The following is a 16,449-nucleotide window of genomic DNA, read 5'->3' as shown; positions in this document are numbered from 1 at the left end:
TATTTTCTCTGCCCAAATTAAGGGCAATGCCTCAAATAATGAACAGAGATTACTGATTACCGAAGCAAAACCCATTATAGTGTCCAACACTTAGACACTGGCTACTCCACAGCAGGGATACAATACACAAGTTAATGGTGTTTCGAAACAGGATTATATCTGATTCCTCTTCCCCCTAACTATGAGAACATCTAGGGTGTCACTAAGGCATTGTGTTCTGCTGGCTCTTTCATTGGTCACCAATGCAAAGACAATGTTTAGAAGAATTTACTAAGGACTGTTTTGTTTCTGAATAGGCTTATACAGAGGTTTTCAAGTTGCTTAGTGCAGCTCCTTGAGAGGCAAGGGATGGGGAAGTGTTTAATTAGGGGAAGCAGCAGAGAGTCCATATAAAATGCATATTTATGTATTCATAAAGAGATGCTTTCAAGGATGGTCAACAAAATGTTAACTGCTAAATATCTCAAGATGGAGGGATTTCACTGAACTTTAACTTCTTTTTAGACAATGAGAATATTATTACTTACATTTTTCATCACAGGAGGAAAAATAAGGAAAGGATGATTGAAACAACCCCACCCAAGACTAGAAAGCACTGAAGGAAAAGAGTTCCAGTCACAGAAACATGCTCAGATTCCTACAGTGCAGGATACTCAGGGGTACAGAAGGAGGAGGAAACTGGTGAAAGGTGAGGGTGAATCCACTATTTGCATAAAAGTCTCCAGCGCTTAACTAAGCAGAGAAAATGCAGCTCCCCCCTGACATCAGGGCAGAAATGCTGGGATGCTGGGCACAAATGCTGGCAGCACAGTGTTTCAAACAAACCAACTCGCTTGCCTGAATCTTAAAACAAAAAGAAAATGACCTTAACAAAGAAATCGCAAGGCAGGATTTGAAAAAAGAGGTACTAAATTTAATTTTACTTGTAATTCTGTAAAGCAGAATTTCTAGCACCTGGTTTTCAGATTGCAGTAGGGGAGGAGAAGCATGCTATATATTAGATTAAGCTAATGAAAAAATTTCCATTGAGATTCAGTTCTTCATTTGTCTCTTAAATGAAGATTCATAGTTCAAGTTCAATGGTTATAGCCAGATATAAAAAACTTTTTAAGCATAATTAATGCTATATGAAGACTCGTCTATCAAGAATGGATTAGGCTAGTTATTCTCTAGGAGAAAGCAGAAAGGTATAATATATGTATGTGTATAACATAAAGAGTTCCCTGAAAATGTTTAAAATAAACCAAAATTTAAAGAAGTGAAGTTTCAGTTATTGAGAAAATTAAGTCAAATATAATGCTAACTAGTGGAGGCACTGCTTTCCTAATACCACTATTTACGCCATGTGTAATACTGCAGAGCAAGGAAGTTACTAATTGATATGGTCTAGTTATCTAATTATCGAAATAAAATCAATTCAAACTTCTACTATGTTGATTCAGTGTATTATATAACCTTAGTTATAACTGTAGCCTCTCTCTTAAGAGTATTCAACTCCTGGACTCACTCAAATTGCTAAACTCCTTCCTACATTCTAACAACTCAGGGCCCTGAGACTTCTGGGTGCTGCCTTGTGGTGAGAGCAGGGTTCTCCGGCTTCTTGTGGTTCTGAAGTGGGTCATCACATCTGGCCAGGAAGTCAGAGACCTGGCTCGGGAATCAGAGGCAGGACTGACCCAGCTCTGCTACTCACTAGCTCTGTGACCTTATCTAAGTTACCATACCTCTCTGAGCATCCCTTTCCCGATACAGGATTGTTTTGAAGCATGGTAGGTACTGAGATACAGTAAATGCTTGATGAATGTCTGTCGTGTGCCCTTCCTGGATGCCGTAAGTTCAGGAAGATTCTGGGCACATCAGCCCTGCTGTTCACTAGCTATACAGTCTTGGGGGCACTGGGCAAACTCTCAGAGCTTCAGTTTACTCGTGTGGACACTGCAGACAGTGCCAACAACTGGAACTAATACATGTACAGGGTCTGTCTGAAAGCAGCTGCTGATGAGGGTGCCGGTCTCAGGCCTCCTGACTGCACACACAAAGCAAGGAGCTGGGCGTGTGAGAGAGAGCAAGGCAAACTTGGCCCTGCCCTTCTGGCTACACACAATAGAGTAGGGGAACGACTCGAAAATGACAGAAGGTTAGAAAAGCGGACCTATTGCTCCGTGTGAGCACTCATACTATTCCTACAATGTATCTCAACGTTCAGTCAGGCCCAGCTTGTGTTATTTAACACACATGTCCAGTTGGAAATTCAGAACCACCACCTTGCAGGCAGCTAATTTTGACTGGAACCAGTAATAATGGACAGTCTGAGAAAAATTTAGACCTTGGTGCTGCTAATATTTATTAATGAATTACCTAGCAGCACTGTTAGATTATTGATAATTCAAAAAGCATTTTTTTATTGTTTAGAAGGACGTTAACAATCATCATTGTTCTGAGGCTAGTTATGGTTAGTACAGTTACTGACAAATTGTATCCAAAGGAGCAGTATTTTAGAGAAGATGAAAGGAAAAGATAAAAACCCAGTAGGGTTTGGAGTCAGCAATGAAAATACTCATCAGAACAGTAATAGAAAATAATAACTCTGTGTAAGGTGGCAGGACAATGTAATTCATGATCGCTATACAATCATAAGCAATTTGTTACTATTTCAAGAGAAAATAATTATTATGACAGTGACAACAGAACACTGCTGGTACTGAATCAGGTTGTAAAAACTTCTCAAAATGTTAAAAAAAAAAAAGGAAATAGATGATTCAGAGCAATAATTCTGTACTTTTAAATGACAATTTTAAGAAACCATTATTTCTCATTCATGATCATAATTTCAAAACAACCATGTACCAGGGCCCTTCTGACAAGAGTTTTGTAAATTCACACTACCACTGAGAATGTAAGAGAGAAAAACGTCCTTTTTGAAAACTATGCTGTCTTTAAATATTCTTTTACATGAAATCCATTTCTTACCGTGGCTCTGCTGCGGAAGCTCTGCAGCCGCCTGCGCTGGGGTCAGACGCCCGGGCTCCCTCGAGGCCTGTCCTTACACTAACTCGAGGCCAAGAGCAAGCCACGTAAGTCACACTATCGGCCTCAGTTTCTTCACTGTCAATTAACACCTGCCCTGCTCAATCATGAAGTTCAAATGAGATAACATAAACTCCACTTTCAAAACTATAAATGTCAAACAAAAGTGGAGCCCTTCGCTGTGTCGCTGCCTGAGACACAAGCCTCTGCAGAGCATGTGTCTGTGTCTACATTTATATGTGACAGTCCAAAAGAAATAAAACTTACAATTAATCACAGGCAACCTCTAGTGAGCACCAGCTCTGTGCCAGGCACCAAGCCTTGTCCATGTGGATCTCATATAGTCGTAAGATAGCTCTGTGAGGTGGGAACCATTCACCCCTTACCCTTCTCATTGTAAATATGAGATACCCAAGGCTTAAAGATGTGAAGCGCCTTGCCCCAAATTAAACAGAGCTGGTCTATGCGAGTCCTGAGTGTGTGCTTCCCAGCACTGGACAGTCCCTGAACAAATCAAGTATGAAGTGCGGAGGCTCCGAGCGTGGCTTCCCTTCTGCTTGTCCTCCGGCACATCACACAGAGATGCCCAAGTTCCTGTGAGAACCACATATGTTCCCATCCACACCCATTAAGACAACCATACGCCAATTCTGGACTTGGAAAATAAAAAAGAAACCTTTCACACATTATTAAGCAAAAAGGGAAGAATATAGAAAGAATATACCTCTTTTTATTATAAATAGTCGGCAAAGAGAAATTGGAAGCTTTAAAAAAATTCAATGTCCTTTGGTTGTTCTTACTCAGATTGGACCAACTTTATCAGCTTAATCCTTGATTGGTGGAAATCAAACCAAAGGAAAATTATAAAGCATTGTTTAGAAAGGTAATGTAACGTTCTTTAGGCATTTTAGATTAAGCATATGCCAATTAAATGCAGATGTAAAACCAGTGATAAATGAGGAATTTCACAGGTAATAGTAAAAAGCAGATTCAAAGGCACGGTGAGATTCTTTGTTTTTAACCACCAATTTAAAAAAAAAAGTCATCATCATAAACTTTGGTACTGTCATAAAACGTATCCCCCCAAAATAAAGTAAACTTACCTTTGGTTTTTTGATCAGCAGCCTGAAAAAAAAAATCAGAAACTCTTTAGGAATAATGTGTAGGATGTACACATCCATATGAAAGTTTATAAGCAGACTTTAATATTGGAAACTTTAAAAACAAGTTTTTGCCCAGTTACCTTATTAAAATTTACTACTGGGAAAAATGTATAATTGTCTACATTCTATTAATTATGTGCCAATATTGATCTAAAGGCAAAAAAAATCTATGTGGAAGCTCACTTAAACTCTATATTTTAATACAAACTAAAACGGATACAGTTTTAACTATAAGATGCATTAAACCAGGCAAGAACAATACAAATGGCATAACTTGGTACCTTAAATGCCCTAAAATTCAAGCATGGCCGTAAGATATACAGTAGGACTTTAGATTTTAATATTTACTAGTACAAGCTGTAAAAGAACACTTGCCAAAGCTGCAAAAATTATTTCTAGCTTTTCAAACAAAATCAGTTAAATGGCCCTTAGACATGGCTGCCCCGGACAGTTCAGTTTAAGTAAAATAGCACGGACATTCTTTACTACCAATGACTAAAATCAAAGTCCTTCAAAATACAGCTCTAGTATTTCTGAGTCCTTAAAAAAGACATTCTGTGGCTGTCACCTTTTATCTATATCACTAGCACTCTAGATTGAGCATAGTGAATTTTAAAAGTAATAACCTAACCTCTGTAATGCAATGGCTATAATGCGGTGAGACACGAGTGATGACAGAAACAATGAACTAGGAACTCTAGCCAAACCTTTTTCTGAGCACCTTCCTTCTTTTTCTTTTCTTCCTGCTTTTTCTTTTTCTTTTCTTCCATCAAACGTTCCTCTTTTTGTGTTTCTTGTTCTTTCTCCCTATTAAAAATAAAATGGTATTAGTATAATGTCCATTTTAAAATGAAAAAATGAAAAAACATTAGCTGCAGAAAGTTTTAAGTCACACAGAGTTTCACACGTGGTATAAAGAAGGATATTTTTGAGAAGCAGTGTTAGAAATGGACCTTCACCCGTCCCCCCATCAGCTCCACTTCTCTGTTAAGTACTAGAGCATGTGGCCCTGACTTCTTTGGCAGTGTTCATTCACTGGCCCACATCTGTTGAACACCACCAACCTTTTATCAGGCAGTGTACCAGGAATTAAGGGTACAAGATGGAGAAAGACATAGTCCCTAGAATCCAGCCCCAGACCAGTATTTCTAGAAGTGCTGTCTCAGGGACCACCATCATCAGAATCTACCTATTAAAAGTGTAGATTCCTGGATCCCACACTAGCCCAACCAAATCAGAGCCTTTGGAGGTGATTCTTATGCACACCTTTTATGTTGGCTGGACAAAACAATTGTTTTTTAAACAAAGATCCCTACACAGCATGGTGAGCTACTATAAGGGTACACTGGAACATGGCATAGAACAACACTTGGAAGAGTGAGGTAGCCTATGAGCTACGGCTTAAATGTGGCAAAAGTGTTTGGCTGGCATGGGGTGCTGTGTCAGTTATCCATTTGCTGCCTGTCAGCTCCAGATTCACCCTCTGGCACACGCTTTGCCAATAATGGACCCGTCCCCTCAAGCACCTCTCCTTCCCTGTGAGCGCAATGCAGAGGTTTCCCAGTGAGGGGCGCTGGAGGGGCCTGCAGCAGCAAGGGGCCGTCCCACTGCCTCTGGAACCTGCAGGGTGGGGTCAGCATGTGGCTATGAGGACACCTGGTGAGGACCCCAGCCACGGACCAAGAAAGGGCAGTCTCTTAGCAACCTTGCAGCTCTGGCATGATCTAGTGTCACCTTCCAGTGACCCTGTCAACACAGACACTGTGCACTGCGGGCCTCCTGTTACTTGCCCCACTCCCACACCAGTCTCTGTGGCCTTCTCCCAATGATGTGGCCGCGGCCCTCCTGACGGGGATGCCACGTGCTCCGTGCCCGTGGCACTGCCACTGCCACGTTGTCTTCACACCTGCACGCCTGGCCATCAACTGCAGCTCGCCACCAGGAGGGCTGCCACCAGGGCTCCCACCTCCTGTGTGCCCCTGTGGCGGGCTACCGGCTTTCCCGGGCTGGAGGAGTGCTTCCTTCCTGCTGCCAGCAACTGCCCACTGGCTGACCTGGGCGAAGCTGGGAGCCACTCTGCCATCCAGCGGGCTGCACCTACAGCTTCTTCAGTGAGTGGGAGCTCCAGCCTTGGGGAGGGGCCCCCTCCAGTTGGCCCTTCCTCAGGTTTTCTCCCTCAGCCCTAGCTAGCTCTACAGTTGTTCTCTTACCACAGTTTAATTACTCTTTACAATAAATGTTCCCTGTTTATATCACCATGTAGTTTCTGCGTCCTCACTGGGCCAGACTGACACAAGTGGGAAGGAGGGTTTAATAGACTAAAGCAGAAGGAGCAACGTGCACAAAGGCCTAAGCAAACATCACTGTCCACACACCACTGCTGTTTAACTTATTAATTTTGGAGTTTGTTTTTAACCTGTAAATGTGTTTACAACTACTACATGCATAGGGAGTCTCAACCTAGTGTCAGTTTGTACGTTATTTGAATACCATCATAATAAAAATAACTTAAATCAACAAGGTGCTGGTGATGGGGGGGCACTCAGAGCTTATTCTTCCTTTAAAACAGTGGTTCTCGGCTGCTCATAAGAATCACCTGGGAAGTTTTAAAAACTCGCAATGCCAAGGCTGTATCCCTTTTCAGTGAAATCAGGGAATTGAACTCAGACATCAGCAGTTTTAAAAGCTTCCAGATGACTCCGATGTCCGACCAAGGCTGAGAAACAACTTTTAAAAGGAAGTCAGTACATTTCCCAAGCTTGGAAACCAGCTATTATTCATTGCCTTAGATGATACCTTCCAGGAATATTTTCATGTTAAAGGATGCAGAGACACTAAGAAATCTGTGTTTAAATATTCTTACAAGGTATAGGCAAGCCCTGTGAGTGATGGGTTGTTGCTGTAATCACCATGCTACTGCCACACATCTAGGGAAAAAGTGAACAAATGTTCACTAGGAATGTAGTGTCTGTCCACCGCTACTGTTATACTTTCTTACTCTACAGCATAATGAAAGCCTTAAGTTATCTTCAGATATTAAACTTAATAAAGAAGGCAAGTAGAGCTACATTTAAAAAAAGGCATTCTATAGGAGATGGAATAAAAAGGATCTTTGCTTGATTGGATTACTCTGAAAGTTAAATTAATTAGAACCAGCTATTCCCCCAGGAGTACAGTTAAGGTTTTACTGTACTGGTAAAATAAAGTGCTGTAAATAAACAGCTCACGTAGCCCTGAGATATCTTACACTTCTCCTGCCTGAGCTCATGTTCCTATGACAAAGCACAATTCAAATGTATGAACTTTAATAAAGTTTTTATCTAATATCCCCCTAACTAGCACTAATTTCTTCTACCTCTACAATTCCTGCAATTTTTCATTAATAACTTAAAAAAATCAACACTGAATCTTTTTTTTTTTTTTTTTTTTTTTGCGGTATGCGGGCCTCTCACTGTTGTGGCCTCTCCCGTTCCGGAGCACAGGCTCCGGACGCGCAGGCTCAGCGGCCATGGCTCACGGGTCCAGCCGCTCTGCGGCATGTGGGATCTTCCCGGACCGGGGCACGAACCCGTGTCCCCTGCATCGGCAGGCGGACTCTCAACCACTGCGCCACCAGGGAAGCCCTGAATCTCATATTTATTTGTAAAGTAATACATGCTCATGAGAAAACATAAACGGTGCAAAAGATACGTTAACAAAAAGACAGATTCTTCCTTCTCCAGTGTCCGCAGGCTCTCTCCTTGGAGGTAAGGAGTTTTTTAAAGAACATTCTCTATGTGAATATACGGTTGTGTATCTTTAAAAATGCTTGGATTCCTATTTCTTATCAATTTGAGATAGTAACGATCTAATTTCTATAATGATGGATACGGATTTGGTTCTTCAGACCCCTATCTTCCACCCCATCACTGCTCTGAGTTCAAACGATGAATGGCATTTGCTTTAAAGACAGTATGTTAATGTTCGCTGCAGAGCTAGGTAGGGTACTGTGAGGACATTAACTTCTTGTGTAGCTGCTTTTTTTCTAGAGTTCTTAACTGTTCTTCTTTTCCTTTTGCAATATCCTCCTTACAAAAATTGTTTTTGTTTTTTACACAACCACCCTCCTCCAGTTTAAAAACATGAGCCCTCTCCTCAACTGCATTTCCCAAACTCCTTTCCAGAGCCTCAGTCCAGCTCACTCAGTCGGGAGCACTCTGCTAGAGTTTTCTAATACCCTCTAGTTATTTTAATAAAAAGAAAATTTTGGGGCTTCCCTGGTGGCGCAGTGGTTGAGAGTCCGCCTGCCGATGCAGGGGACATGGGTTCGTGCCCCGGTCCGGGAAGATCCCACATGCCGCGGAGCGGCTGGGCCCATAAGCCATGGCCGCTAAGCCTGCGCGTCCGGAGCCTGTGCTCCGCTGCAACGGGAGAGGCCACAACAGTGAGAGGCCCGCGTACAGCAAAAAAAAAAAAAAAAAAAAAAAAATTTAATTGTGGTAAAATATACATAAAATTTGCCATCTTAACCATTTTTACGCGTACAGTTCAGTAATGTTAGTCACATGGTTGTACTACCAATCTCCAGAACTCTTTTCATCTTGCAAATGTGAAACTCTGTGCCCAAGAAACAACTCCCCACTACACGCCCCCTCTCCCCAGGCCATGGCAACCACCATTCTATTTTCTGTTTCTATTAATCTGACTAACCCTAAGTACCACATTGTGGTTTTGATTTGCAGTTCCCTAATGGTAGTGATATCAAGCATCTTTTCATATGCTTCTTGGACATTTGTGTATCTTTTGGGGGCCTACTCTTTTATCATAGTTTACATATTCCTTATTTTTAACTCTGTATCACTGTGTCATTTCTATCAATCCAGATTGATACAGTGGGAAAGGAGGAACTAACAGACTAAGCAGAAGGAACAGTGTGTGCAAACTCCTCATCATTGCCCATCCATGAATGCTGACCTAAACTTACTAATTCGGTCATCTTGTGACTTCCCTTGTTTTCCTCCTTGAATGATGCCCTCAAGTTATGCTGGAATTGGCTACCTTTTTGTTTCACTGATGGTTTGGCTGAGCATAAATTCTAGGTTGAAAATCAAGTTTGAAGGCACAGTGCCCCTGTATTCTAGCATCCATACCTACTCAAGAGAAGTCTGATGTCATTTTGCTTTTTTAGTCCTTTCTAGGTGCTTTCCCCCCCTCCAAAGCTTCTTTTCACCCCTGGGATTCTGAAATTTCATGATGATGTGCACCTTGGTATCTTTCTCCCCCATTATTTGTGCTTAGTATTTGGCTGATGCTTTCAATATAGAGACATTTCTTTCAGTTCTCTATTTTATTGAAAACATCTTCTGTTTTCTAAACAACACATATTAAGTTTCTTGGAGGGATGATCATAATTTATCTTGATGTTTTCTACTCTTTTTTGTTATTGTTCTCAGTTTTCTGAGTGCTTAACTGAACTTGGTGTTCCAGTCCTTCTACTGAGCTTCTTATTCCATGATATTAAAATTTTATATAACTTTCTTATTCTCCAGTTGCTCTTTTCCCACAATACTGGGTTCTTGTTTTATGGACGCAAATCATTTTTATGCTAGCAGAAGATATCAATTAGGGTTTTTCTGAAGTTCTGCTAAATTTTCTGCATTGTTTCCTTTCTGAACAGTTCTTCCCTTAGACTCCCTTTGATGTGAGAGACTTTTCTCAATTGTCTGGTCATCTTTGGTTTGACCGTTCAGGGTCAAAAAAAACAAAACAAAAAACCAATTATTTTTGTGTGCATGGGCTGGACTTGTTTCCTCATTGGCTTTGCTTTAGGGAGACAGGTTGGGGAGCTGGCTATTTTGCTAAAGTAGCCTCAAAGATGAAAACATGCAGCCTTTCCCCTGATTACCAGGGTGCTTTATTCAAAGTATTAGCTACTAGACCTTAACCACCTAGAACTGCTGAAATTTTCGATGTCATTATTCTGAATTCTGACCATAACCTCCTCTCCTTACTATTTCCACTGTACCCATTCATTATCTTTACCAAAAACTCCTATTCCTTGTCTTCCATTTTCTTCTAAGCTATTTTCATCAGTTCCTTTACTAGAGAGCCTAAACCTTAAGATCATCTCATATGTTCACTAATTCAGTCACTCAGGAACTATACAACTAGCATATGTTATTTACTGTGGTAGGCACCAGGGACAAAAAGAGCGATTGATTCATTTAACAAATATTATAGCAGAGATTACAGCAGTGACAAGGCAGAGTTCATACGCTTTTAAGGATATTCATATAAATAATGCATCAAATAAATGATCACTATTACAGCAGTGATATGTACAAAATGCAACGAGAACATAAAAGTCTGCTGGGTGATGCCCTCCTGCTTATGTTATCTTTCTATTATAGTTAAGGGGACCTTATGTCCTGCTTTAATGAACATTGTGTGCTTCCTTCTGTACTCTGGGCTGTAAGAACCTTGGTGGCAGGACTGTCTTCTGTCTCTGCGGCACCAAGAAAAGCCTGTCATCATTCAGGACATTTCTAGTACCAACTTCTGGTCCATAATCTCAGGTGAAATTTATACTGGAAAAAAATCTTCTATATTTTCTTTTCAAGGGAAACTTTATTTTCTGAAATGACCAAGTAATATTTAATAAATTTCTATCTACCTTTTGAGGCTAGTAAGAAGATTATAAACTGTATTTTTTTTCCTATGTGGAGAAGTTGTGAGATTTACAAGTCAAGCTGTAAGGGAAATAAAGAAGAGGGATAGCCAGGTTGGGAGAATTTCACTTTTAAATTTTAATTTCAACTTAAAAAATTAAATTTAAATACATATGACTTTATATACATGTGTACATATAATCTTATATATTTTTTCCCAATATAACCTTTGCTTTTGTTTCTCATTTGCTTGGCATCCCTTACTCATTCTTTCTTCTCCCTCCACATCCATCTCAAAGGTTCACTTCTCCACCTCTCTTCCAGATGACCCATGTAGCCACCTAGTTCATACCCTTCTGTGCCTCTCTCCATGCTCATGTAATTATATGGAAACATACATACCTATATACGTTTACAAAGGATTTTATTTGATCATTGTTCTGTAACACAGGGATCATGTTATGTAAACTTTTTTGCATCTTGCTTTTCTCATTCAATATATGTCTCTCTCTCCTCATCCCCTCTCCCAACTGACAGATCTAATCCATACCCATTATTTCTAATGGCTACATAATATACCATGGTGTGAATGTTACCATATTCTATTCAGTTATTCCTCTATTCATACACATTCACTTCATTTCCAGTTTATCACCATTACAAGTAACTCCAGCTTTAGTCTATCTAGCTTCTGCTAAAGAGAACAACATTGCTTTGATTAGTGATATAGCTAATGCTTCAGTAATAGTGAAAACTAGGTAAGGAGAAATCTCATTCGGGGATCAACTTCAGGACCCAGAGCAAGTCTGAAGGGGCAAAGTGGACACAAATTACCTCTACTCTGTGTGGCAAGGCATACTGTCATGGGTCCCTAGTATACTGAATTCTACTGGAAAGAAAATATTTTTAATAATCTGGATTTTCCACATGCATACTTCCTTTACTCTCAAATAGTTTAGCAATCGCTGGATTAGGAGGCTTTGGGTGGAGAAAGAGCCACACTCGTATTTTGGAGGCAGCCAGAAGAAGGAAGGGTCGGGAGGTAGGAGACTGCCCTTAAGTGGAGCCTCTATGGGTATCAATCATCTCAGTATTCCTAGCTAACTACACCTTTTCCCAGGGAAACATGATTTGACAGCTGTAGCCACCCTACGCCAAAGTATTCTAGGTGGGAAGTCTTCCAAATTTCCAGTCTTTTATTAGTTGATTACTCCCTTTTTGCAAATGAACGGGATTCAAAAAAGAGGGTGGGCTTGTTTTTGCCTGTGAGGTTTAGTCACCAGAAACTGTAACCTAGTTTCACCTACAGGACACATCACAGCTTATGCTCTGAAGTTAGACTCCAATGTCATGTCATTAAAATATTCACTAATTCAGTGTGTATGTGTGTGTGTGTGTGTGTGTGTGTGCGTGTGTGCGCGCGCGCGTGTGTGTGTTATATGCCGTTATATACAGTTTGGCTAATTCAATTAGAATTTCCTGGCAGGGTTTACGTTAGGAAGAGCTGGTTAAGTGTTATCAGACAAAATTAAAAAGGGAAGGGGAAGGAAGAGGTATCCTGTCCAGTCGTCAAATAAATATTTAAGATTCTTTTCAACATGTGTTTGAATACACGATACAGCCTTGTGGGCAGTACAGAAAGGATAAGACATAAAATAGTCTTAGACCTTGAGGGGAATAGAATCTAATAGGAGAGTGACAGTAAAGCTTGAATTATCCTTAATACTTGATAGACTATGGAAATAAACAGAATAATGTAGTAGACAGCTTATGCTTGAGATTCAGAGTCACAGAACTAGGTTCGAAAGTAAAGGTCACTAGCATAGGAGGTCAAGAACCTGTAGGCTCAAGTATGGGCTGGACTGGGTAGAAGAACTGCACTGTCATGCAGTCATTCAGCGTGACACCAGGACGTGGGGTGGAAAAGGGCACCACAGCTCTGACAAACAAGAGCAGAGGGTGGAAGGGAGAGTTTTTATTTGAGGATTAAAGGAAAACACAGTTAGAGAGAATCTAAGGTCTCCTGATGTTCACAGCTTTGTGTAATGCCCTCCCCGTGAGTGTGGGAGGGACCCGGGACCTGCTTCTCACCGCTAGACTATGGCAAAGGTGACGGAATGCTGCTGCCTTGACTACATTTAGAAGACTCCATCTGTTTAGCAGACTTGCTTTAGTCTCCCTTTCAGGTGTTGGCTTTGAAGAAACAGCTGCCATGAGTCCTACTGCTGCAAGGAAATGAATTCTCCCAACAGCCTGAGTGAGCTTGGAAGCCCACCTTTCCCCAGTCAACTCCCCCCACACACGCGCCCCGCCCATGAAAACCCAGACCTGGCCTTGACTGCAGCCTGCAGTGGGTCCAGCTAACTAACCCATGTCTAGCCCCCTGACCCACAGAAACCGTGAAATAATGAATATGTATTGCTTTAAGTTTGTGGTAATTTGTCATGAAGCATAGGAAACTAATGCAGGTCGTGATTTAAGACTTCCAGGGCAAGCCAAGATGGAGTAAGCCCACCACAGCCTCTCTGCCACTGATTACCACAAAAGACTGGATGAGGTACAATATAAATTCAAAAATACAAACTATGAAAAGTAAACAAAAGCAGGTGGACTAGGCAGAGGAGTCAAAACTTGGGGAGGTGACTGTATGGGGGCGAGTTTCTCACCTACCCTCCTCTTGAAGCTGGTTTGTTGTAATTTTAACAGGAGGTTGGCCCCAGTCACAGAGCTGTGCTGTGCTGTGGTGGCCCAGGCAGCTGAAACCGAGAGAAGCCCACCTTTCTGAACAGAGAATTAGGAAACTGAGCTCTTGTGAGCTAGACAGTGTGGGGGACCCAGAGAGCAACTGGCTGGAGGAGACCCCCAAAGTCTGTGCATAAACTTCCACAGTTCTGGGTTCACCTTCGAGTCATGCGTGTGTGGGACAGACCCAAAACAGCGAAGCAGTTGCTTTGAAAACTGAACTACAACTTCAACTACTCTCCCCTCTTCTCCCCCAAGTCTTGGACTAACCCCTGAGTGGCACACGGGTGGGCCAGGCCCAAAGCAGCATAGCAGGGTGAAAGCTACGGAAACTGAATGACATTTGAACCACTGCCCACAGAAGACGAGACAGACTTTGTGGTCTGAACCTAACTGGGTTGATTGCCTGCTAAAACAAAAACAAAACAAAATAACAGCAACAGAATCAAATGCTCTAGAGGAGTTTAATAGGACTCAAAGTCTATACAACACATTCAGAATGTCCAGGATAAAATCCAAAATTACTCTTCATACGAAGAACCAGGAATATGTGGGCAAACTGTCAGGACAAAGTACAAGGGATACCAACTCCCAGATGACCCAGGTGTTGGAATTATCAGACAAAGACTTTAAAGCAGTTATTGTAACTATGCTCCAGGAGGCAAATAAAGGTAAATGCCCTTGAAACAAATGAGAATATAGGTGTTCACAGCAGATAAACAGAAACTGTAAAAACAGAAGTGGAAATTTTATTCATTCATTCACTTATTGTTTACTTTTTGTCTGTGCTACGCAGCTTGCAGGATCCTAGTTCCTTGACCAGGGATCAAACCCCCATCCTTGGCAGTGAAAGCGCAGAGTCCTAACCACTGGCCCGCCAGGGAATTCCCTCAAGTGGAAATTTTAGAACTGAAAAATAAAATATCTGAATTAAAAACTTCACTAGATGAGTGCAATGAAAGAATGAATGAGGGAAAAGTTTGTGAACTTAATTCAAGCAAAAGAAATGATCTGAAGAACAGACAGAAAAAAGATTGAGAAACATGAAGAGTCTCAGGGACCATGGGACAATACCAAAAGGTCCAACATTCATGTCATTAGGGTTCCAGGAGTAGAGGAGAAAGAGATTGGTGAAGAAAAATAAATCTGCAAAAATAATGGTGGAAAACTCCCCAAAGTTGGTGATATAAATAAATTTACAGATTCAAAAAGCTCTGTGAACTCCTAATAGGATAAACTCGAAGAAAACCCCACTCAGACATATCATATATTAAGTACAAGCAGCCAGATTCAAAAGGATACGTGCTGTATAGTTCCATTTATATGACAATCTGGAAAAAGAGAACAATTATAGGAACATAAAACAGACCTGTGATTGCCTGGGCCTGGGGAGGGAGGAAGATATTACTACAAAGGGGCAGAGCAAGGGAACTTTTTTGGAGGATGACAGAACTATCCTGAATCTTGATTATGATGGTGGTTATATACACCTATAAACATTACATATATATATACTGTATGCATTTGTTGAAACTTAGATAACTGTACACTAGAGAGTGAATTGTACTGTACGTAAACTTTTAAAAAAGTGAATAAAAACAACAAAAACAAAAGCAAAAAATGATTTGTAAATGGTCACCGGGCGAGGCAGGGTGGGGGGGAAGGTGGTGGTTCTGGGGAATGTTGAATCCCTCCCTCATGCATCTTCTTCCCCCTCCATTCCTGGCCTAATGAGAGATGGGGTTTCAATTAAATGGAGGGGGGGACATGGAGTGAGTTGCGAGGGTACAGAGTTAAAGATAAAGATCTTCATTTACCACAGGACCAGTGTACCATAAGACACAGAGGGAAGATGTGGAGGAAAGGACGAGACACTGACTGGGAATGCTGACTGCAGGCACCTTTATTTTAGAAGGATGGAGAAGCATCACAGAGATCTGAAGAGAGGCATGGCAACAGCAGCTGGCCTCGAGGTATTCCAAAAGAACTCTGACATTATTTTCATTTTAGTGCTAATACAGACTTACTACTGTGGCTAAAACACCAAACCAGAACAAAAGCCAGCAGCACCCTTAGTAGGGAGCAGTCTGACTGACCAGACTTCTTAGCAGTTCCTCTCATCGGATAAACACACACTATGGTGCTTGCTGTCTAACCACTGACATATACCCACTTCCCTGTCCCACTAATGCTTCTCTACATCTTATTATCTTCTTCCATTGGCTTTTTGTCACAGAACAAATGATGTCCCTCATTTGGTAGGCTTTTCTCTGAACAATAAAGTTGATTACCTCCGTCTGTTATTTTTGCCGCTCAGCTTCCTTTACTCCTCCCTTTGGAAACTGTGCCCCAATTTCCCCCAGAGTACCAGTCCTTCTCTCACGCTAATGTTAAGGACAGTGGCTCCAGAGATGTGTCTGGCCAATCAAAAAGCACTGCATTTCCTGGGCCATGGTGATTAGATTCAGGATGACTCTGCATGTGAACATCACAGGAAGGACGCTGAACGGAAACTCAAGGCCTTAATCACAGAGGGCCTGGAAATGAAGCTGACGCCAAGGAAAAGAAGCAAAGAAATGGCGTGAGAATTAAGTCTTGGTAATGTATGTCCTTTGAGCCCAGGAACAAGTTGTTCCTGTGGCCTGGTACCTCAGTGCCTTGCCCTTGCCTGGTCCTACTAGGCCAGTCAAGATCCTCCTTGGAACGTGAATCCTGAACTGAGTGGCAAACAGCTGGAACAGATCCATCTCAGCGACTGCAGCCTCCAGATCTGTCCATTAGCACTTGCTACCTAGATTTTGCAGGCTGAGGAGCCCAGCTTCTCAGTTTTTCCTTCAATGATGTCAGCCACCTCATATCATTCCAAAGTC

General features: G+C 41.5%; 1 protein-coding gene across 8 annotated transcripts in view; it reads right to left on the bottom strand.

The window, feature by feature from the left end:
- TNRC6C (trinucleotide repeat containing adaptor 6C) overlaps positions 1-16,449 on the bottom strand; it is a 129,786-nt gene that overhangs the window by 78,479 nt on the left and 34,858 nt on the right. For all 8 annotated transcript variants that reach the window (XM_033438596.2, XM_033438600.2, XM_033438604.2 and 5 more), the window contains exons 2-3: positions 4,898-4,997; positions 4,131-4,152 (exon numbers count right to left, since the gene is read on the bottom strand). In XM_033438596.2, coding sequence (XP_033294487.2) covers positions 4,131-4,152; positions 4,898-4,960 — 85 coding nt within the window. In that variant the 5' untranslated portion in view covers positions 4,961-4,997. The remainder of the gene's footprint in view (positions 1-4,130; positions 4,153-4,897; positions 4,998-16,449) is intronic.

Source organism: Orcinus orca, chromosome 19 (genome assembly GCF_937001465.1).
Source record: "Orcinus orca chromosome 19, mOrcOrc1.1, whole genome shotgun sequence".
NCBI lineage: Eukaryota > Metazoa > Chordata > Mammalia > Artiodactyla > Delphinidae > Orcinus > Orcinus orca.
The sequence above is the reverse complement of the archived record's forward strand: the minus strand, read 5'-3'. Positions and strand labels throughout refer to the sequence as shown.